General features: G+C 47.0%; 2 protein-coding genes across 4 annotated transcripts in view; both read left to right on the forward strand.

The window, feature by feature from the left end:
- The first annotated feature begins 4,173 nt into the window (after nucleotides 1-4,173).
- Nucleotides 4,174-10,591, forward strand: LOC120906248 (bifunctional arginine demethylase and lysyl-hydroxylase PSR). Of its 2 annotated transcripts, none has more exons than XM_040317772.1 (4): nucleotides 4,174-4,809; nucleotides 7,226-7,584; nucleotides 7,690-8,034; nucleotides 8,113-10,591. In XM_040317772.1, exons 1-4 carry the CDS (start codon nucleotides 4,737-4,739, stop codon nucleotides 8,641-8,643), a joined length of 1,308 nt encoding a protein of 435 aa, XP_040173706.1. In that variant the 5' UTR covers nucleotides 4,174-4,736; the 3' UTR covers nucleotides 8,644-10,591. The 2 variants fall into 2 exon arrangements, with proteins under 2 accessions (XP_040173706.1, XP_040173708.1); XM_040317774.1 differs by lacking the exon at nucleotides 4,174-4,809 and adding an exon at nucleotides 4,964-5,447.
- Nucleotides 10,592-12,955: 2,364 nt separating this feature from the next.
- Nucleotides 12,956-23,475, forward strand: part of LOC120906040 (kinesin-like protein Klp10A) — a 39,255-nt gene continuing 28,735 nt past the window's right edge. For both annotated transcript variants that reach the window (XM_040317438.1, XM_040317439.1), the window contains exons 1-2: nucleotides 12,956-13,048; nucleotides 16,189-16,646. In XM_040317438.1, coding sequence (XP_040173372.1) covers nucleotides 16,598-16,646 — 49 coding nt within the window. In that variant the 5' untranslated portion in view covers nucleotides 12,956-13,048; nucleotides 16,189-16,597. The remainder of the gene's footprint in view (nucleotides 13,049-16,188; nucleotides 16,647-23,475) is intronic.

Below are 23,475 nucleotides of genomic sequence, written 5' to 3' on the forward strand. Positions count from 1 at the left end.
GGATCATGGTCCTAGCCAAGTTTGCAATACATCTTGAGTACAGAGTATCTCAAAACTGACATCCACATTGACATCCACTAAAATACTAAGCAAGATACTTGCTCCTGAGAGTCTTTCGCACTGCCAACAGCTTCAAGCTGTCAGTCACAAAGCGAACCAATTAGAGCGTTTACTTCCAAGTTTGTTTTGTTACCCACGACCCCCTCTGTATTCCATTCAAATGGAGCAAATCCCTTTACCGATCCTTTTTTTGTTCACCACCCAGGATCCCAGGAGATCAACTGTCAAACAAAGTCGGGCGGAACGATAAAGTACACCGAACTTCCGCGAGTTCCCCGGGCGCATCGCTCGGCGAAAAACTATTGCAGCGAATTAAATTCCCCATTGACTTGGGTCGAACTTTTGATTGGTACAACTTGATTTCCTTTCTCGGGCAGCTGCCCATGTCCCGCTGTTTCCGGATAGCTTCCATACACACACACATACTGCGGGCAAATCCGTCAGGCAGCTCGCACAAAACGGCTGTCTATTTTTATTCCTCGCACGGAAGCGTTTTATTTCAGCTCTCGTCACTCGTTTTGGTTTCCTTACTTTCGTTTCCCCCTTTTTGTGCAACACCCACTAGCATTTACTACTAGCGTTTGGGAAAAGTTTCACGTTTGTTAAAAAACTTTTTGCTAGATGCAGAAACACCATCCCTACAGCGCACTGTTCCGGGGCGACTTTTGTCAGCTGTTGGTGTCGTCCGCTTTCCCGGGAGTGTGGGAGCTGATAGGGGTAGCTATAGTGTATTTCTATAGTGTATAGTACACAGCCAGTGAAGTTTTGCTCCCTTTTCTTGACCACCCAGCAGAAGGTGTTCGGTTCTTCTCAACGACGAGCTGCCAGTTAGCAAATGTTTTTTTAAAGACAGTTAAATCAGACGAATGACGATGACACATCTCCTTGGAGGAGCTTTGTGTTTCCATTCTGAACTAGGTCACTGGTGTGTATGTATATCCGTTTTCAAGTGTTTTTGTGAACAAACCTATCGCTCTTTAAACATTCATGTTGCAAACAATTAAAGTTACTGTTATTAGATTCATGTCCAGCGCATTCTAACTTACATTCCATATTTTTCCTTTAACGCATACACCTTTTCCAACAGCTACTTAGCGCGATTGCCTTGCATGCACCACCGCCGGGGTTAATATTAATTTAATCTGCATATTTATGGGTGCTACCGACGGCTGCTGTCAGCGGCACGCACCGATCGTAAGTTCTGTCAAACACGACCCCGGTTCTTGGCCGCGGCAAAGCGGCAAACCGGCAACGTCTGCCGCTGAGCGATGGGGCGAAGGTACACGCCTCTCGTCGGCTACACCTGCAGCTAGTAGTTGCAGCCGTGTGTGAGCGAGGCTCAGTGCAGTGATTTATTTCCCACTCGCAGTTCAGCACGTAACGTAACGATGCAAACGATGCCTTCACTGGAAGCTACAGTTCGTCCGGCGGCTTCCTGCGTTGGAAGGGTTTTCGTAGCGGAAGCCCGGGAAGATTTACAAGCGGCGGTCAGACCAGCACAAGACTTCCTACAGCGATTCGCAACCGAACCGACTCTCGTCTGTGCGTTTGCATGGAAAGTGGTGTTTTTACGGCAGGAGCTTTAAGTGGATTGATGCTAGAAAAAGCTTCCAGTGTGAAGGGGGTTGGGTATGCGTTTCCCTCAACAAGTGTCAGGAGGAAAGTATGCGGTAATCAAAAACACGTTGCTAGGGAACGCATTGCCACGTGGTCCTGATTTATGTTTCGCTTCTAACAAACGTTAGGGGGGGGGGGGGTTTCATTCGTTACTAATTTCTTAATTATGGCTCTCAAAACTCATCTACTATGAGTAATGCCATTCGTAAATTCATTCTAAGCGCACCATGCTGTCCAACGCCGTTCCTGTCTTTAGTAGCAAGACGTTAGTAACAATTGTACTGTCGACATTAAGAGTGATAAGGAGTTTTAGTTACCATTGTGCGTAAACTTTATTTAATTGCATGTTGAATGAGCATCAATACAGTGACTCTATTGCTTTAGCTTTTCTAGATAAATTTACACACAAAAATAAGGATTACTTAAGCTTGAATTACTGGCATGAGAGGTCTGAAACCCACAACAAAAAACTGGTTCACAACGGTTCCATTTCAAAAATATGTTGCCGAGCCTATCGCAGGTTCCGTACAGGTACAGATCTAGGTCCTATTTCCAGATCCTAGCTCACCTGCCCCGAGGCTATTCCAGTCCTAGCTTTACAGGGTTTTCCACGATTTATAGGTCAGTTCCCATGATTTTTTGGTGCGTTCCCACGATTTTTTGGTCGTATCCCATAGATTTTTGGTTCGTTCTCATAATTTATTGGTATTCCGATTGGATATCAATACAATACATTGGACCAAAAAATCTGGGAAATCCAATAAATCGTGGGAACCCACAAAAAATTGATGGGAACCAACGAATAAATCGTGGGAAACCCTGTAAAGAACCTGAAAATGAGCTGATTCTAAGACTCGTCCTTGAAACTCAGCCCCAGTACTGCAAATGATTTGTAACCAATGATTTGGAACTGATTTAGGGACGTGATTTAGGAACTGATTCCGTAGGCATATGACTTGTTCCTAATATGGAACTGGTCCAGATACAGTAACAGTGTATGATCGGTTCCAGGACCGATATTGCTTAGTGATCAGTTTAAGGGCCGGAATGGGATAGTGAATGGTGTAGTGACCGGAGGAGGAAATACGCTTTTCGGATCTCATTAATACGCCACGCACTCACAGTATATGTGTTCCAGCTGACAGTTCTAACTCAACTGACGATTTATTTTCTTCAATTCTATTCCTTGTCCTTCTCTCGCTGTTGATACAACTATTTTCTCTTTTTCTCTCTCACTCTCTTCTTCCCATTCCTTATAATCCCTAAAAATGGTTCCTCAACCGATATAGGTTTACTACCAGTTCCAGGACCAATTTCATTTCAGTATCAATTCCAAGACCGGTAAGGGCTCAAGATCAGTTCCATAACCAGTATAGGTTCAGAATCAGGACCAGGAAAGGTATGAGTATAGTATCAGTCCCAGGACCGGCATAGGTTCAGTATCAGTTCCAGAACCTTTATGAATGTGTGTTCAGTGCCAGAATCGTTATGGGTTCAAGATCAGTTCCGGGACCGGTATGTATTAAATATCAATCATTATACGAATAACACAATAATTAATAACCTTCTTCTTATTTGGCACAACAGCCGTTGTCGGTGAAGGCCTGCATGTATCACTAGTGGGCTTGGATTTACAGTGACCTAATTATTAAAAAAAAATACCAGACCAAATTTATTATTGTGTTACAAATAAAATACAACAGTCATAGCCAGACACTAGTTTTGAAATTCATCCACCAGAAAAAGTAAAAAAAAAAATACGCTCGGTACCGTGAAGACTACAGAAATACCAAAGGTAGCGGATGCAGCCAAACTGTTCTACAGCTGTTATAAAGTAGGCTCGTTTTTCGCAGCACCGCCGCAAGTTCGCTTGAGTTTTTTTTTTTTTTTTTGTAGGTTTGAGTTTTCTAGTTGTGCTTTGGACAAAAACCAACACACGTATAACAGATTGCAATACGTGTGAACACCGCACACGGGGCCGGAATGCGTCTCGTTGCATTGAAACACTCCATTCCAAGAGTTGATTTTGAAGTAATTTAATTGTGAAGGCATGCAAAAAGAATTTGTTACCTACCTTTTTTTTCACGTGCATTGTTGTAAATTGGTGTGCAGTTTACAGTTTTTCAGACCTCTCATCGCCATTTAGCCGGGACACAAACCTATGTGTGAAAGAGAAGAGTTCTTTTTATACAACCAGCAGAGCATGGGCTTCGATTTGAAGCGGTTGGGTTAGTCCGTTTTGTTCCACTCGCCATACTGGTTCGTGCGGCAATAGCCGACAGTAGAACGATTAGGGCGAGAACGATAATTGCTCCGATATTCTCAAACAATCAGAAGTTTGCCCGCGTACGTCGCAAAGAACACAATACCGAGCCGTTAAATGGTCGTTAAATTCAGTTGTCTTTGACGCGGACATACATTTCTGACAATTGCTTAACGCATACCGCCATCCCTTTGATCCAGCCTGTCAACTGTCAGCGCCGTTCGCGCTGTGACAGACGCCATCAGCCGCTGGGACCCGATCAAAGCATTCTAGTGAAAATTGTTCAACAAACAGCGAACGGCACAGACAATACAACAAAAATCTCACACGCACACACACACACAGCAACTCCAACCGCCCGACACAACGGAGTGTGAGCCGTGCGTGCTGAAGATTCGAACCTCGGGCGTGCAGAACCGACGGTGCAAAGACTTTACTTTACCAACTGTCTGGTCCGGATTCCGGTCGGGTTTTCCGTTTTCGTTTTTCCGTTCCGCTTTTCTTTCCCCTTTCCCTTCTTCTGCAAGCGCACGCACACACGCACCCACGCGCCATCCAGTTTTGCTTTTTTTTGCCGGAGCATCCCCTGATAGGTGGTTTCAGCTGCGGACAGGCCAGGCGGGCAATTAGCCGCGCGTCATCCGTTCCACCACCACTGTACTGCCCGAGCGGCCCCAGTCTTCCAGTGTGCAATCGATCAACGGGAAAGTGTGTGTGTGTGCGTGTGCGTTGGATCTAGTGAACGGCAACCATCAGACGACCGCCGGAGATCGACCGAGGCACCGAGTTGCATTAGATGGCCGAACCCGTCAAGCTGTCCCATCGTACCCGTAAACGCGTCCGGGAAGTTAAGCGGAAAGCAAGACCTGGTACGTACCCCCATGGCATCGGGAAGCTGCTGTCCGTGTGTGTATGTGTGTGCATTGGTTAATGGTTTACATTGTGAGTGGGACAGTGCTGCGGGTGGAGGGTGAAGATGCGAGGGATTTGCCGTTCGAAGGCTCCCGTTTTCCGGGGAATCCACACGGCCGATACAAAGCAGCATAACACATTGCAATGTCTCTGCGAGAGTGTTGGTGTGCGTGTGTGTGTGTTGACGTTTCTCAAGAAGGATTAGCGGCTGGCGGATGACTTTGAAATGCACCCTTCGCGCCCCCGCCATCGAAGCAACACCACCTTGCGCGCGCTCTCAAAACCTTCTGGATGGTTCGTTCGCACAACATTCGCACCAACCAGCAGACACGGGCTTTGGATTTGAAAAAAAACATAGAGATCTTCAAAGGGGTGGTATCTGCTTTTTTTTTTGGCAAACACAGGAGATTGAAAATGTGGCATATTGGATTTAATGAATCATTTTTCATTGCAGTTTTGCTCTCTTCTTCGGAAATGTGTGTGTGTGTGTGTGTGTGTGTCTGTTGTACACCAACTGTTGCTATCTCGAAGAATCAACGAGGCAGATGCAAGACTGACGCTATCGAAAACGATCGTTTGTTAAAATCCTTGTAAGGTAGCCTAACTACAGCAATGCTACTCGGATATTGTATGATTACAGGAAATCATACATACATACATACAGGATAGAAGGAAAAGAGCCCTTTTAATTTAGGCAGTGCTACAAAATGTCATGAGCATCACGAAATGTTCTCCAACGAATACAATGAACATATCCGTAGTAGCTTGATATTCATTTGTGATACTCAAGGGAAGTACGTCATGGCATGCTGAACGCGACCTGCGAATGCTTGAGTCCAACGCGATACTCTTACTAACAAACTGAGCTTAATGCCGGCGCAAGGATAATCATGACTTTGTTTCCTGGCTGTGAACAGTGCTGCCAAATGCCACCGTTTCAGTCACCAACACTCATGACTGAAACGAAGTTCAAGTCAGTTCACGGACGCAACTGAGATGATCGGAGGTGAGACTCTAACAGTTGGTGGACCAATCACATGCTTGAAATTGTCGCGACAAAGTGACTGACAAAGAGCTGGTTGCACAAAATCATGCACCAATGGTCGTACCAACTAGAGCTCGTGACGCTGACATGTTTTTGTTTCAGCTGGAATTTGTCATGAATAAAAAGTCATGACATAGTGACTGGCCAAGCGATGGTCGTAAAAAGGTCACGAAGCATGTATTCGTCACACCAATCGTTTTGAGTATCATCTCCGGTCATCACAATGGAGTACGTGAGGCTGACATGAATTTTGTTTCTGTCAGATATTTTATGATATTGATAGTGACATTTTGCAGCACTGGATTTAGACTTGTCTGTACTTAAAACACTATAACTAACGCACTTAGTGGTTACGATCAGAAACGATATGTACAAGTTGAAGTGAAGTTTGGTCGGACATGCAGATGTATTTTTGCTCATCCATTGTCCTTGGTAGCTTCTTATCTTCAATCTAACTCCGGGTACTAAACAGCAAGAAAGACTCAAGAATCTTGCAATGATACGATTGCATTTTCGATAGAATTATGTGTTATGACCTAACCCATAACACTTAGATATTATGTGTAAGTAAAGGGCTTGCAAAACTTTTTGGATAATACAGACACATGTAACTGGAATGTGTAAGCCTCGAGTAGTTAAAAGCTCACCTTTTTTATATATTCGTAACAGCCCGAATGGTGAAAAGGTCGCATTGAAAAAATGCTCCAATGGTCCTGTTCAACGATATTATTTTAGTTTTATATCAGCAATTTCGCTGCTCGTGTTTGTCTACTTTTAGACACTAATGAAGTCGATTTTCCCTATTATAGGTTTTTTTATTTATTTATTTATACATCTATATGTTTTACTTACACAAACATATGCTCATTTTGTAGATTCTCCACTGTGCTTTGGTTCTTGAAAAAAAAAAACATCACCGGAGACCTACAAATCTGATCGGTGACTTGATTCATTTTGTCTCTACATAGCAGGGATTGGACATTGTTTGCTAAGCTTATTACATTTCCAAACTCGATTTGAGTAGATAAATATGGTTCAGTTGCTCCATGAAAGTATTTTGTGTTACAATCGAGTTGAGTAGACCGTTTAAACCGCAGTAGGCGCCAAATGTTCTGATAACATCTGGAATAATATGTTGTACTATTTATATTCTGCCATTTCAAGAGGTATTTCTTAAGAAATGTTCTGGGAACAAAACAGACAAAACGCGATATCTTGAAAAAGAGAAGAAGCGGTTTATGCCTGGATATTGTCATGAATATTTTAAAAAAACCATTGTTTTAAATTTTCTCTATTTCTATCTTTCTCTCTTGTCCCATAAAAAATAGAATTGTCAGACCGATCAGCATGGGTGCAGCTGGGCTACCATCAAACGTTCGAGACGTTCAGCAAGTTCGAGGACAACGTGGAGCGCATCCACGTGGACAAGGTGAGCGCGCGGGAGTTCATCGAGCGGTTCGAGCGCATCTACCAGCCGGTGGTGATCGAGGGCATGCAGGACGGGTGGCGGGCCGGCCACAAGTGGACGCTCGAGCGGCTGGCCAAGAAGTACCGGAACCAGAAGTTCAAGTGCGGCGAAGACAACGACGGCTACAGCGTCAAGATGAAGATGAAGTACTACGTCGAGTACATGCGCACCACCACGGACGACAGCCCGCTCTACATATTCGACAGCAGCTTCGGTGAGGTAGGTCCTCCCCCCCCCCAAAAAAAAAAACAACCCGAACTACGGAACTTCCACCCATTACCCATACACACGTGCGTGCGTTGCGGGTTGCTTTGCTTTCCACAGCACCACAGACGCCGGAAGCTGCTGGAGGACTACGAGGTGCCGCTCTACTTCCGGGACGATCTATTCAAGCATGCGGGCGAGGTGCGCCGGCCACCGTACCGCTGGTTCGTGATGGGTCCGGCCCGGTCTGGCACCGGCATACATATCGATCCGCTCGGCACCAGCGCCTGGAACGCGCTGGTGCACGGCCACAAGCGCTGGTGCCTGTTTCCGACCCACACGCCCAAGGAGCTGCTCAAGGTGACCGGTTCGATCGGGGGCAAGCAGCGGGACGAAGCCATCACCTGGTTCAGCCTAATCTATCCGCGCACCAAGCAGCCGGACTGGCCGGCCGACTGCAAACCGGTAGCGTAGCTGCGTCCATGCAGAGAACCCTTTCAAACCAATCGACTAATCATCACTTTCCTCTCGCCCCGTTTCTAGCTGGAAATTTTGCAAAAACCGGGCGAAACCGTGTTCGTCCCGGGCGGCTGGTGGCACGTAGTGCTCAACCTGGACGATACCGTCGCGGTGACGCAAAACTTCTGCAGCCGCACCAACTTCCCGGTGGTGTGGCACAAAACCGTGCGCGGCCGGCCGAAGCTGTCCAGCAAGTGGCTGAAGGTGCTGCAGGCGGTCGAGCCGGACCTGGCCAAGATCGCGTCCGAGACGGACCTCGGCCAGAGCACGGGCGTCGCGTCGGACAGCTCGAGCAACTCCAGCTCCTCGTCTTCCAGCTCGAGCAGCTACGACGACAGCGACAGCGAGTCGAACACGGACAGCGGGCAGGAGTCGCTCTCGGCGCACAAGTCGAAGAAGCACAAAAAATCCAACAACATCACCACCACCACCACCACCAGCGATGGCACCGGTGACCGCAGCAGCAGCAGCGTTAGTGCGGGTGCAGGCGGCGTTACCGTTGGCAAGCCGAACGGCGGCGTCAGTCCCGCACTGAACGATGGCTTCCCCCTTTAACGCTCCAAACGCGGGCGTGTCGGTTTCCCACCCGGGCCGCCTTTATGCTTTACGTTTACCTTTGTTTACCGGTTTTTTTTTTTGCACCCGGCAGCGTGTGCTGAAAGCCGTCGTTTTCCACGGACAATCGGTCGAACCAGTATCTCAGCGAAAAGTAAAGCGGAAGGGCGAAAGACGGAAGGGCGATGCTCGATGTGGCAGTTTTACGTTTTTATCAGCCTAAAAGAAAGTGACAAGGGAATGAAAGTATTACCAAAATAACATCATACGCACCGTGCCCCCGCCCCCCTGCCATGTATGTGTGTGCCTGTGCGTGTACACATCTCTTTATCTCTTCCCCGTTCAGTTCATCGCTCAACGGTTATTTATGTTACGCGCTGTACTGTTGTGGATACACAGATACACATACACACACAAACAGAGAGGTATTGGCTGGTAGAGAAATGTAGAATAACTAATTCAATTATAGACTTAAAGAAATTGCTGGCTTTGACCACGTTTCATGAAAAGGCAGTTTGTATGGGATGTGATGTAGGGAAAAAAGGGGGAGATAAACATTGATCAGGGAAAAGCAGAAGGAGAAAACCCCCACTACCGTCTCCTCACCAGCAGCATTCGAGAGACGTGTGTATCAGAGGAGGGGGGAGGGGGGCGGAGGCCTGCGGAAGAAACACGCTTCCGTAGCGCGAGTAAAAAGTAATCAGCGGTTTTGTGCCTTTTCTAACCGAACACAAACAAAAAGAAGGGATATAAATACGCAAACAGACAAAACAAACACGTGAAACAAACAAGCAAACGAAAAGCAAATTACCATTGTACGGTATATTAGGCGCGGGTGTGGGTGACGAGCGAGTGGGCTGTAAGTGTGTGTGTGCGTGTGTCGATGTGCGCTCTTTTAAGATTAAGTAGCCAATATAGTAGATAACCCCTGGCGCGCTGTGTATTAGGGAAAGCAAAGCGGGGTCGGCCATGTCAACCATCAAACACACACTCACACGCACGTGCGCACAAACCCCACCTACAACCGAACACGCAACCAAAACAATCCTCACGGTGCAGCAAAGGGCGTTAGAAGGATCCAAGCCTGGGCGCGCTTTGCTGTGAAACGGGAAGCAATGTGCGAGATGCTTTACAATTGAATTCTAAGTTTCATGCTCGTTGAATTCGTCGTTTGCAGTTGAGAGAAAGAGAGAGAGAGAGAGAGAGAGAGAGAGAGAGAGAGAGAGAGAGAGAGAGAGAGAGAGAGAGAGAAAAAACTCGTTAGGCGAAGGGAGAGAGGGAGAGCCGGGTGGTAAGAGATTAAATTACGCCCAACAGGAAACAAAACAATATAATAGAATGAACTAAAGGAGTAGGATAACTGGGGTAGGATCTTTTTTGCATAAGGAATGTGAATTCAGCCAGCTAACTCTCTACCCCCCCCCCCCCCCCCGCTTATGCTCAGCTTCCTCTTTAGGGCTCGACCCACGCAGAACAAACACAGACACACATCGATATGGAGGTGCGCAGGATAAAACTGACCAAGCTATACGAATATAGTGTTAACAAAGCCACTCACCTGATACAAAACCACCACACTGCTGGCAATAACGGGAGGAATTAGGAATCAATTAGCAAGCGGCACTCACCACAGTAGGGACAAAGTGTAATAACAACCGTGGAGGCAAGCCATGTGTGTTTAATGTCCTAGCAATTCTGGCAACCAAAAGTGGGTGCTGCTGGCCACCCACATGCCCCTCCCAATCAATCTTCTCAAGTATGATGAGCAATGAAAGCGATAGCAAAAGCGAAGAACAGATAGCAACACGGTACATAATTCCTGCAACTCTCTAGTTAGGAAGGATTACAAAGTGAAATAGGAAAATGAAATCAATGAACTTTATGAATAACACACCTGGAAAAAAATGGAAATGAACTACCGCCCAAAGCAAAAGGCGCAGCTGAATTCCACGATTGTTTTGTTTTGTTTCTACTGACTTCTCGGCTCTTGTTGCACATATCTCAATAGATATCACAAAATTGTCTAAGGCTTTACAACGTTGGAATCTATTTGGTTCCGTGAGACCATTTTATTGCGATATCATGCATATCGATCCATTGGTAATGAAGATCCGTACGAAACTTCTAATATCTCTCTCTTGTAGGCCTGCTCGCGATAGAGCACGTCGATGTGACATGGGCCGGGCAACAATCATTCTCCAGGATGTTCTCGGTCTCTGACTGCAGCCTCCCATCCATGCAGATCTCCGTCAGGTCTCGCCTCAAACCTGATCCAGCTATCGAGTTCACTGTGCTCCCTTGCGCATCAAGCCGAACTGGGGATCGCTGTCGAATATCTTCTTGGTGGGACATGAGTCCAGCATCCTCATGACATGCCCCAACCATTGTATCCTGCCAGTATTCGCCTCCGTCAGGATGCCCGTTTCGCCGTACAGCTCAGCAAGCTTGTGGTTCATCCTCCTCCTCCACGCTCGAACACACCGCCAAATATGGTCCATAGAGGACCACCGGGCGAATTAATGTACGATATATCTCACATTTTGTGCGGACTCGAAGTCTTCTGGATCTCAGCAATCGGTGAAGCCCATAGTAAGAATGATTCCCCTGCACAAAGCGTCCCCGGATTTCCCTGCTGATGTCGTTGTTCCGAAGTAACGACCGTCCTGAGATAGCAGAACTCCTTGACTACCTTGAGATTGTCGCCGTCAACTATTACACGACCTCCCCGATGGTCTCCAGCCAGTAGGTACTTCGTTTTCGTTGCATTGATATGGTGGCAGTGTGGTAACAATATTTCGCTGATCGGAACCCGTAGAAGGTTAACATAAGCTCTCCATCCCCTACTCCAACTCAATACGCCCCCGTCGTACAGAAGAGTAACATGTCTCCAAGCAAGGGTCAATTATCCAAGCTTGGGTATACGGGGAAACCCAACCCCTTGGATGGATGGGTTGCATGGTTAACTAAATATCCAGCTAACGTAAACCCTACGACGAGACTGAAGGTAAGGGGAGGGGCCTTGCAAGCCATCGTTGTTGGAATAGTTTAGAGAGGCTTTGCCTCCAACGGAGTTCTTTCGCCTCTTCTTGCACGACGTCCTCATAAAAATACAAAAGCAACGAAAAGTAAACATGAAGAACCACCAAGATTCGCGTTAAATAGCATTTATCACAAAAAAAAACTCATCAACATTCAAACAGCTACGTACAAGCTGGAACAGAAAACCGATGCGTGGTGATTGAAAAAAAACGGTTTTCATTTTGAAATTGTCATTCCAGTATGTGCGTGTGTGCGTGTGTGTGTGTGTGTGTGTGTGTGTGTGTGTGTGTGTGTGTGTGTGTGTGTGTGTGTGTGTGTGTGTGTGTGTGTGACGCAATTTGAACGCAACGACAGCTGCCAGACAGTGCGGTCGCTTCGTCCAGCCCAAGATGTATGCATTAAAAACGTTAAATTTTATTGCTTCTGCTGGGGGACATTTAGCGAGACATCTGCTTGGCTTTGTACAAGATTATCAACATTCCTCACCAGCCCCGCCCGGGATTTTAATAACGGAGCCAACGGAGCCAGTTCTTTCAAGTCGAGAAATATCTATTTGTCTCTGAGCAACCTCACCTTGTCATACATTCAGCCACCTTGAACACCGGAGCTCTGTCCAGAGTGACCAGAAATACCGATTTATCTGTATTCCTACCGATTTTTGATATGCCTACCGATTCACAGATGAGCCCCCTAAAACTACCGATTTTTCATTTATCCTACCAAAAATCATTTTTTTCGTAAAACTAACCAAAAAGTCATATAACCATTTCCCAAATCACTTTATGTATAAAACTCTATATGGAAATCACTAGCAACCAGAACCAGAAGATCAACAGAGACAACTAAGGCCCGTGTCTGTGCTTGATCGCACGTGCTGTAAAACGCTTTTTCGTATCATATTGCGATTATTTGAATTATTTTAATAATATAACGATTATGAAAAATTAAGTTGAGATTGTTCCTACATAAAACCACACATTTAGTTTGACAGATAAAATCGGATGCGGCGTCCGACGAAATCAATATTTTTGATTCCACTTGATCCACAGATTAGCTTCCATCTCCAGCAACCCCCCCCCCCCTGCTCAACACTTCAAAGCCTACCGAAAACTACCGAAAAATCTTAAACTCCTACTGAAAACTACCGATAACATTTTGATGCGCCTACCGAAAACCGCAAAAATAATCTGGCCACTCTGGCTCTGTCGGAACAGAGCTGTCAAGTCGAGAGAGAGAGAGAGAGAGCTGTCAAATCACATGCATACACCTTGGTCTACACCGGAACGGTAGCGCTGCAGCCGCAGTCTGTTCGTACGCCTCAAACCAGGCAGATGTGGGTCGACGCAAGTGAACAAGGAAGCAAACGGTAAGTCTCTCGCGTACCTCTGGCTGCCCATGGTTTTGTGCGCTTGTGTGTAAAAGTCGGTCGGTCGGGAACAGCCAGAACAGCAGGAACATTTTGCACAAATCCTGGCACCGACTCGTTTGAGTGTGCGTGTGTGTGTGCGACATTTTCCAGGCAGGAAAAATCGCCCCTCCGCTCCGTTTGGAACTGTATGTATGTGTATGTTTGTGTGCGCCGCGCTCGTGTGTGTGTGGCTGTTGGTAGCGGGCAGGTAGCCAAAATAGGGGAAAAAGGAAAAAGTAGCTCGCGGCGGATTGATTTCATTCTTCTTTCGGGTGCGCGCTCTGCATTCTCGCAATGGCAGAACACGGCGATGGCGGCTCCACACACTTCATTCTGTGTATGTGTGTGTGTGTGTGTATTTCTTCCGCACACAATCCAGCATCGCACACACACACCAAATCCATTCTTGGGCCCGACACACACACAGGGTTGGAAAGATGGGGCAGAACGGATGGATTCTTTTTTGCATGGTTTCTTCCGTCCTCAGCGCCAGGCCCACTCCCTGCGGCCCTCCGTCTCTTCTCAACTGGTTGGATTTTTGGGTGCGTTGGCGATCCCCTAGTGTGTGTGTGTGTGGTGTGTGTGAGTGGGAAAAGCGACACAGTGGAGCAGCTGTGGGGCGCCGCTGGCTTTTCTCCCGATTGCCACCGCTCACCAACGGGCTGCTGCTGCTGAAGGGAAATGAAAAATGGAGAAGAAGAAAAAACCGCCACCGGAAAATACAACCATGGACGTGAGAAGGCGCCGAAGAAGAAAACGGGCAAAAAAAAACAACAAAAAGAGAGAAAAACGTGTGCTCCAAAATGGACGGGAAGAAAAGCGAGCAAATGATGGCGCTCTCCTCCATGTCTGCTCTGTGTGTGTGTGTGTGTGTGTGTGTGTGTGTGTGTGTGTGTGAGTGTGTGTGTGTGAGTGTGTGTGCAGGTGTGTGCGTGTGTGAGTGTGTAGCGGCTTTTCTTTCCAGCTCGCCCAAAAGACGCGCTGGTCTGGAGAGAAAACCAGCTGGCTCGGGAGCGATGGCTATAATACACCATCCCCCCCCCTCCCCCTCCCCACCATTTTTGCTGCTTTCCACTCTGGTGCGATGTGGTGATGAATTTTCCTGCTTCGGCCACATTTGCCACTAAACTGTACGCGTACACGCAGTGTGCCTGTGCGTGTGTGTGTGTGTGTGTGTGTGTTCATGTGTTGGCATCCCTGAGCAGCTGCTGTTGCCGCCTTGGACTGTTCTCGGGACTTGTGAGGGACGGAAGCTGTGAAAGGACGATGGTGTGTGCTGGTCGTAAAAATGGTCGTGATTGGAACGGCGACAAAATGGTAGCGAAAAACATGGTGATACGATGCTGAGATGACACTGATGCTTTCCTTTCCTGTCCTGTCGTGCGGGGTTTAAGGGTCATCCCTTCGGTGTCCAGCATCGAATCTTGCTCCCCTTCCGCGGCTAGTAGAAGTATCAGTTAGCATCATCATCGTGATCACTCAGAGTCCTTGAACGCGATCAGTTTTGCCCACAGACGGTTCCATGGATCCCTTCGCTACTCCCGGGGATCATTAGATGGCCGTGAGCGTAAGCCTACGGCGACAAAATGGTACAAACGAAACAACAAATGGTGGTGTACGGCAGACTGTATAAGGTGTATGAGGTGTTCTGCCCATATAATGGTTTTTCGGTTTTTCGGATTTTAACGCGAAAGTAACGAAATAATTTTGGAGCTGGTGTTGTTGGTAGCGCCAGGGCATACTCTTCCGCTCTCCATGCCGGGGTATTCGGTGCCACGCATGGTCCTCTGGCGGCGGCTAGCAGTAGCAGTAAGCGGTGCCGGTAGCTTTCGTGTGTTTTTGTGCGATCAGACAATCCTTGAACGGAATCATTTTCAAGGATTTAAGGATCTTCAACGATTTTTGCATAGGGTTTTGCTAACTTTAGTCGCATATTTTGGATTTAATTGAATCTATTAATTCATAATTGAGAACACAAATCGAAAATAACAGTTCCTTTGATGAATAAGGTCAACTCTCGCGATGGGACTGTCGAATAAGAGAGGTTTTCAAATTACAGAGGTTAAAAGTGAATAAAAGTTCCATAAAAACAAGACAGAGAAATAACATTTAGTATGCAGCCTTAACTGTTGCCATAGGAAACTGCGAACACGATTGCCAATACGATTGCCACCATATACAAATAAGAGGGGTATAGATTTCAGAGGTTTTTCAAATTAGAGGGACAAAAATGTGCAGGAAATTGTTGTGTTTGGCAGTTTGCTATTTTATTACACGTATTACAACATACAAAATAAATAATAAAACACAAAATACACAATACACCTTCAAATATACAAGTTCCGTTGGCCGCGCACCAGCCGCACCGAGCGCCCCTGCCTCTAATCGTGCGGCACACACTAAGCCTTGCGCTTAATGTGTGCGACAGTGTGTGTGTGCACACACGGTCGTCCTCCTGGACGTTGACCGGTGGCAGCGCAACTGCCACGGCAAGTCCAGGGGTCGGCACGGCTGCCCACAACAGAAATCGAGGGACTGTGGAAAATGTTCCAATAAGAGAGGTTTTTTCAAATTGGAGAGGTGTCCAATAAGAGAGGGTTCACTGTATATCGTACCCAGCAGATATTGCAGAGCTAGATTCTGAATGTTCACACTAGTGATGTACTCGCTGGAGTGCACTCGCGACTCCAATTTCGACTTCGGTATCATAGGAACTACTAGTTCCGGCCGGAATCGTTCACTCCGTTTTCCAGATTTGAGCCTGGTTTGATGCTCACATCAAACGTATCAACAACATCACACAATAGCTTGTTTGCCTTCAAATACACTTCCCTGGGGGGTCGTGGCTATCACAGCCATAAAAAAAACGTAAACAAAAAAGTACTCTGCCTCCAGGGGCAACATAAACGCCAAATTGTGTCGCTTTGTTTGATTTTATTTTCTTATTTTTTGTGGACCTTTCAGTCTAGGTCCGTGATGTTTTGACGTCATTCTCGACTCTCCTTCTAGTGTATTGGTGTGTGTGTGTGTTTTTTTTTTTAAATACTAATAATTGATATCTCTTTCTCTACTGTTCTTATCGTCTCTCCCCTCAACAGCTGCTAACCCGCAAGTTTTACAATCCGACCAGCCCAAACCGCACCATCTGCTGCCAGTGGTGTAGTGGTGTGGTGCGCTTTTAAGTGTCCTGTGTGAGTGAGTGAGTTGCGTGCGTGTGTGTGTGTGTGCCTGTGTTTGTGTGTTTGTGTCCGTGCCTCTCAGTGTATTTTTGTGTGTGAGTGTGTGTGTATATGTGGGCGAACGTGCTTCTTGGTGTCCTTTTTGTGCACGTGTGCTGTATGTGCGGAGATTTTGTGCAACTTTGAGAAAGCCGAAAATCGCGACAAACGACAAAACGACTGCAACCAAGCCAATCTAGCAGCAGCAACCACAACAACAACAAACACTCACCAAAACGAGTTTACCAATCAAACCAATAACCAAATTCGCTCTCAACGCCCGGCAAAGATGGAGATGTTCGAGAAGGGAAGCGTTATCTACATTACGCGTAGCGATGGTAAGTGCTGCTGTTTTATTGATCAAAATCCTCCTTTATTTCCCCATTCCACTTCCTTGTTTCCTTGTCTCCCGGATTGCGCGTAAGAAAGTGTTCAGCGCTGGGCTAGCGAAAGATCTTCCGGCGGAACGGCGGCGGCGGCGGCAAATGAAGGAATGGCCCCCGAAAATAAATACAATCTTCCATCGGCGCGTGTATCGGAGAAAAAAAAAAAAACCTGCAATTGCATGTCGTGTCTCACTCTCCGCCTGCATCGCTCTCGCGTTGCATTGTTGGCGCACTGCGCCGAGCCCTTTTGTCGCGTGGTGTCTCCCTTTCTCCCGTACGCTGCTTCCAGCACGCGAAAGGGACGAGGATAGCAAGCCGCCTCTCCTCTGCGTGTGCATCGTTTCCACGTCGTCCCACACGATTCGGTTCGTCTTTTGAGGTGTTGGGTTTTGCACTACTACTGCGTACGATACGCAAACAAACATCGACAAAACAGCAGGACATGTGTGAAATGGTAGAAGTGAGAGCGCCTTACTAGTGGTGAGAACTCGGAATTGGACCTACCCGATTCTGATTCCGGAAGCGGCTCCAGAATCGATTCCGTAATCAGATTAGGCTCCGGAATTGGAATTGACCTGGGCATCGCTATTTGCCCCGGTAACGGAAGCAGGATTGACACCATAAATGGAATTAGCTCCGACAAGAAATTCAGTTTTTGAATTGAATTAAGAAGTTTCAGAAACGAAATTAATCCGGGAATCTGCAGCTATCAATACGTAGTATCATTGGACTCAAACGCCTGTTCTTAAGGAGATGCCAACACCGACTCCGTTTCGAAGGCGATTCTAATTTCGGAGCCAATTCCGATTTCGAAGCTGATTTAGATTCCGGAACCAATTCCGGAGTCGATTCCGGAATCGATTCTGATTCCGAAGCCGATTCTGAAATCAATTCTGAAGCCGATTCCGGAACCAATTTCAGAGTCAATTCCAATTCCGGAGCCGATTGCAGGAATCGTTTCCGGAGCAAATTCCTGATCCGATTCCGGAAACTGATTCCGGACCTACTATCCGGAATCGGTTCCAGAAAACTTCGGAGCTAGTCGGAATCAATTCCGACGAAAACTTCATTTCCATCAACTACGCCTTACGTTCCTTTCCCAAAGCCATGTCGCTGTAGCCGGAAGCTGATGCATACGGAATTTGGTTAGGTCCTCTCTTTGGTTTTATACTGCACGCCAGCCGGTCTTTGTTGGAAGAATTTGTTGTTTGTTGATAAACAGCGGAATCTAATACGTACTCGTTTGATCGGGCATCTTGTAGGGATTTTCCACCATAAAAGTCAGATTTTGTTTTATGCAGCTTGACAGTTGGCGGCTGAAATCATGCCAAACACTCGATACAAAAGCACACAACCAAACCACTGCGCTCTGCAAACGCCAATCGATTTTTCAATCCAGAAGCGCAAGGATGACCATGGCGGACCACCGGAATCACATGACACAGTTAGAAAACTGGGAAGGAAAAACCTAACCGGCGTGTAAATATGCCTTCTCCGCCATTGCTTTTCATTGCTGTAGCCTTCGTGTACACTTTAGTAGTGTGTGTCTGTGTGTGGTAGTGTCGGTAGTACTGGCATTAAAAAAAGGACTATGAATAGCCCGACGTCCTCCAGCGCCCCATACACAACAACACAGACACACAAGGAAAGAGAATCCGCCGAGTTTTGTGAGATCTCGGTAATAGGGCCACGCAGGTGATTGCAGGCAGTAGTGCGAGTAATTAAAAACCAATGAAATAGCTCTGCCAAGCTCTAACGGAGTAGCGTGTATACAGTATCTTGAAGAAGAAGAAGATTGGAGTAAAAAAGAAGATGTAGCACATTTTCGCTTATCTCGGTTCTACTTTTTTAACGATATGCTTCAAGCTCATGATTCATCTTCTGGGTCCAAGATTTTGAGGTGTCACTCGCTGAATTCTTCATTATTGGAAGATCATCCAGATTTTAGTAGAAACCTCTACTACCTTTTCGGTGCATTGATCTCGACTCGTTCTGATGTCCGGGCTCACACATACACACACCTTCGTTGCTTTGTTTCACATTTATAACTTCAGGTCCGTTTCGTTTCAATGCTTCGAGGGGGGCTCTCCTCCGATCGCCTTGAGTATATGGACACACTCGAACGAACCACTCGCGATTGCGTGGGGGTCGTCGTCGTCGTCGTCGTTGTCCCCGGCAAAGCTTTACTTGGCCGCCTGTCACTGCCTGTCACCAAAAACGTCGGTTTTAACGCTGCCATTCCCCAGCTGGCAGCTCCTCTTCTTCTGCTATCTTCTCAACTCCTGCAATGGCTCCCCAAAGAAAGTGCGATCCTTCGTGTAAGAAGAGAGCCAGCTGGCGGCCGCTCTATCTGCAACCTCCGGGCAAATGCACATCTGTGCGGAAATCTCGCAACTGTCTCCAAGACACACAAATACACATACACACACATTGCTTTCGGATATCGCCACCGACGAAGCGCGGCTCCATTGCCAGGAAATCCATGGGAAGGTTACGGAGCTGATGCCCACGCGAAAAAAAAAACAACAAGCCGCCCGATCTTGAATCATGGTGTCTCCCTCGCTCGCCGCCGTGCTCATTGTGAGCAGCAGAATTATTATGAACGCCGCCCCTGCATTTGGGCGCAAATGGCCGAGGGTTGGCCGAGGGCGGTCGCCCTATCCTAGGCGGGATGAGGGAGGGAAGGGGTCCAGATCGCCATTTTAAGATGTAACGCACACAACGCGCGCCCGCGCGACCTGCTTTTTTGTGTGCGTTGCAGGCGCCCGGTTAAAGGAATCGACGACGATTGGAGTGGACAGACCACTTGGAGGCGGAGGTGAAACGATTTAATTTTGTCGTGTTTGCTCCTTCCGTGCCACCTATTGGGGGTCTCCCCGTCCCAGACACCCAGGAACTCCCACTCCATCCACACACACACACATACACACACACACACACACACACACACACACACACACACACACACACACACACACACACACACACACACACACACACACACACACACACACACACTCACACACACTCACACACACAGACACACACAGACACACACAGACACACACACACACACACACACACACACACACACACACACACACACACACACACACACACACACACACACACACACACACACACACACACACACACACACACACACACACACACACACACACACACACACACACACACACACACACACACACACACACACACACACACACACACACACACACACACTAGAAGCAGCAGTATTTGGGCGCTCTTCGTTCTGAGTGTTGCCGATTCTGCGAATCTTCAAATTAAATCAACAACTATGGCACTACAGTTTTCTTCGCTAATCGTGGTAATGGAATCAATCCATGCAAAATGTTTACTAATTCATTCATAAACCCGATTCGCAATGTTGTGTAATCGTAACTCATCGTCGGAAATGATGTGCCAGGCAGGCAGAAAGGCCTCCAGAGAAGTGAACAGCTTTTGTTTATTTGTTTATTCGGGAGACCAATTAGGTGCTCTGGCCACGATGGCACAGTATTGCTGACTTTTATGGCGACGTTTTCATTGGAAAACATCAAAGGAATTTCCTGGAAATGGCACACAGACGACCTTGTCCAATGTCGTCTGCTGTCGTTTTCGTCGTTTGATCATTGTTGCTCCTCAGTTCCTTTCAGGTGTTTTGGGTTTGGGATGTGAGGGACATCAGATGATATTACTATCCTAGTGCATCGCTCTGGGGAAGATCTGCTGTCCACCCGATATAGCGATACGACTGAATTAAGAAGGTGTAATTGCACCGTTTTGCTGATCCGACTCGAGTCTGCACCGTATGGCTTCGTCGAGGTATATCATCCTGACAGATCGAGTCTGATGTAGAGAAGACGACTAATTCGCCTAGATGATCGTTTGCTTTGATTCATTCTACATCGTCCAAAAGACTCCCTCCTACCCTCTATAAAACACACACTCCTATATATGTGTGGGAGACGATCGTTTGCTATTTTTGAAGCAGAGAGGTAGAACGAACCATCTCCACTCTATGATAGCAGCAATAGCACCAAGCAGGTGGTTCTCTCTCTCTCTCTCTCTCTCTCTCTCTCTCTCTCTCTCTCTCTCTCTCTCTCGCCTCTGCCACTATCTCAACACCGTTTACCACTGTGGCGATGAGGTTCTCGGCCCCCAGGTAAAGCCACTGTCAGTGGCAACGACCTGTCCACACCTTTCCAGCGCGCGCTAGCTTCAATCTGATCTCATTATCACGTCGGACTGTGTGTGTGTGTGTGCTGTTATCGAGGAAGGGAAGGTCGCGTGCTCCGGCACGTAGTGTGTAGTAGTCGCCCGATTGAAAAAGGTCAGTGGACGTCATCGCCCTTACAGCTACACACGCAGTCACATATATACTCGCTTGTATCGCATCGAAGTTCATTTCCTTTTTTGAACAGCAGCGAGCGCACGAACAGTTCATTTGTCCCGTCTTTTGTGTGCGTGTGTATCGCTCCTGTGCTCCTGTGTGCTTTTCTGTTTCTCACACGTGCTCACGCAGCAACCGGCTTTGCCTAGCAAACGCAATCGCAGGGTTAGAGAACGTTCCAAGCGATGACGGACGGTTTCCTGCTTGTAAAAGGTGTTGTCTGAGCTACTACTCTGGCGTTCCAGCCAGCGTCAGTGGGTGTTGTGTGTTCGCTTATACCCCTCCGAATGTGAGAGAGAGAGAGAGAGATTGGAGAAAGGAAGAGAACACATTTAGAGCACACAAACACTCAAACGCACCCACCCAGCACACTAACAACAGAGTGTGACCGCAGATAAAGCAGAGCCGCTTCCTTCCGTTCCGCATTTTGCCACGGACACCGTCGTGTGTGTTTGCGCGTCTTCATGCCCCGTGCGTACAGGGTTGCTCTCATCGGAGGTCATTAGCAATATCCTCTCAAGCGTTCGATGGTTCTATCATTATTCTTATCGATTGTGAGTCAAATCGGTTGAGAAAGTTCGCGACAAGGGAGGGGGTGTGTGCTGTATGGTGGTGAGCATAATTCTAGTAGTTTTTCATGATTTACGTTCTCTGCCACGATGTTTGTGGCGATGATATTAAGCTTATTTTTCATTTAAAATAATCCCGTATGATTTGAATTGTTAGAAAATAGATTTTAAGCTGTATTCGAAATATACTTAAAGAACACTGCTTGCTTGTAGTAGTTTTTTTTTAAATTCTACATGCAACGTTCGTTGTTGCATGCGTCATATTTCATCAATGTGAGTGACCTTGGGAATGTACTTTATTTTATTTGAAGAATTTGGCTCAATTAGAGGATTATAGCACCCTCTGGATGTAATCCATACCTCGGCTGCCGGACTAATCCCGATCCAATAGCGATACTGAATATGATCCCAAATCTGGAACCAAAATTGGTCACGTAAGTGGTCCTGGAACTGGTTCCGAACACAAGCCAATCGAAAAAACTAGTTTAATCATTCTTTCCGTTCCGGTTCACACAGTTATCTGTTGTGTCAATGTTGATTAGACGCATGTGACTTTACACCTGCTTGACTTGTTTTATATGTTTACATTTTTCTTGTAAGAATATAGTAAAACTAAAGTACCCAGAGAGTGTCGCTCTCATATCATTTTGACAGTCGAGACCATCATGGCGTTTTTTTTGCGAACGAAACACATATTGCGGCACGATTTCAATCCTTCCCGGCAACCCCTGTACAACCTCGTAATGACGTACGCACACACTTGTGGCGCTGCTGCTATGCTGCAAACCGCTTAGCTGGCGTTGTCCATATGACTCATCACGACCTTACCACGACGGACAAACGGCGATCGAGGGTGAGAGAGAGCCGCCGATTACTCACCGGCAAGAACGTGCGGACGATTATTGTGTAATGTATTATTGGTGTAATACGGACCCACTGTTACCCATGTGTGTTTATGGCAACCACATGGTGGCGTTGTACACAACACACAGTAGTGGCTGGTCGCTTTTCTTCCCTCCACGCACGGTCACCGAAATATTTTCCGAATGACGATGGTTCGCTGCTGGCCGGCCTTTTCCCATTCGTTAAGCGACTTTCATTCCGCACATGGGGGACAGAGGTGGACCACCTAGCCCCCGCCACACTCCCCCTCACCCCCTCCCATCCTGGGTTTGACAGTGGATAATTAAAAATGTATTTATGCTTACTTGGTGGTTGGTCGTAGTGTAACTGATTTAGATGGACGCAATCGCTCTACTCTCTCCCTCAGTGTTTTGCAACATTGTTACATGAGTCACAAACACTTAAAACTTTATTTTAAACTTAACAACGAAGGAGAGCAGCCTCTGTGTGTGTGTGTTGGCGGGCATGGTTTTTGAACATTTCAATTTATAATTACGTGACTGGAGGCGAAGATGTCGAATCATGCGAAACGAATGAATTACGACTTTATTTTGGGAATTTTTCAATTATTTTCAACTAGTTTTTAATTGGTTTTCTGGTGCCAATGAAAATGTTCTCCAAACGCCCAAAAAATGCCCTCCTCTACCCCTTTGCTTGTCCCGTCTCCTGATGATGATGATTGGGACGGTGATGTCACACTTGCGCATACCAAAATGGGCACATTTATTTTGTTTGCTCACGACCGAATCGATTATGAAGCATCGGCGGGGGGAGAGGAGGGGGAGAGCTCTCTCGCGCTCTTGTTGTTTGGTGCAGACGTTCGCGTTTTCTGCAGTTTTCGGTGCACCCATCGAAATCGAAGCCGGATGTGCGTGCGTACAGAGGGTGGTTG

This window comes from Anopheles arabiensis, chromosome X, assembly GCF_016920715.1.
Source record: "Anopheles arabiensis isolate DONGOLA chromosome X, AaraD3, whole genome shotgun sequence".
NCBI lineage: Eukaryota > Metazoa > Arthropoda > Insecta > Diptera > Culicidae > Anopheles > Anopheles arabiensis.

What these genes read in the sequence shown, in the direction of transcription:
- LOC120906248 (XM_040317772.1), top strand. Translation starts at nt 4,737, where the DNA reads ATGGCCGAACCCGTCAAGCTGTCCCATCGTACCCGTAAACGCGTCCGG. An exon ending in TAAGCGGAAAGCAAGACCTG is followed by an intron (nt 4,810 to 7,225) that starts GTACGTACCCCC and finishes CATAAAAAATAG; the next exon opens with AATTGTCAGACCGATCAGCA. An exon ending in TCGACAGCAGCTTCGGTGAG is followed by an intron (nt 7,585 to 7,689) that starts GTAGGTCCTCCC and finishes TGCTTTCCACAG; the next exon opens with CACCACAGACGCCGGAAGCT.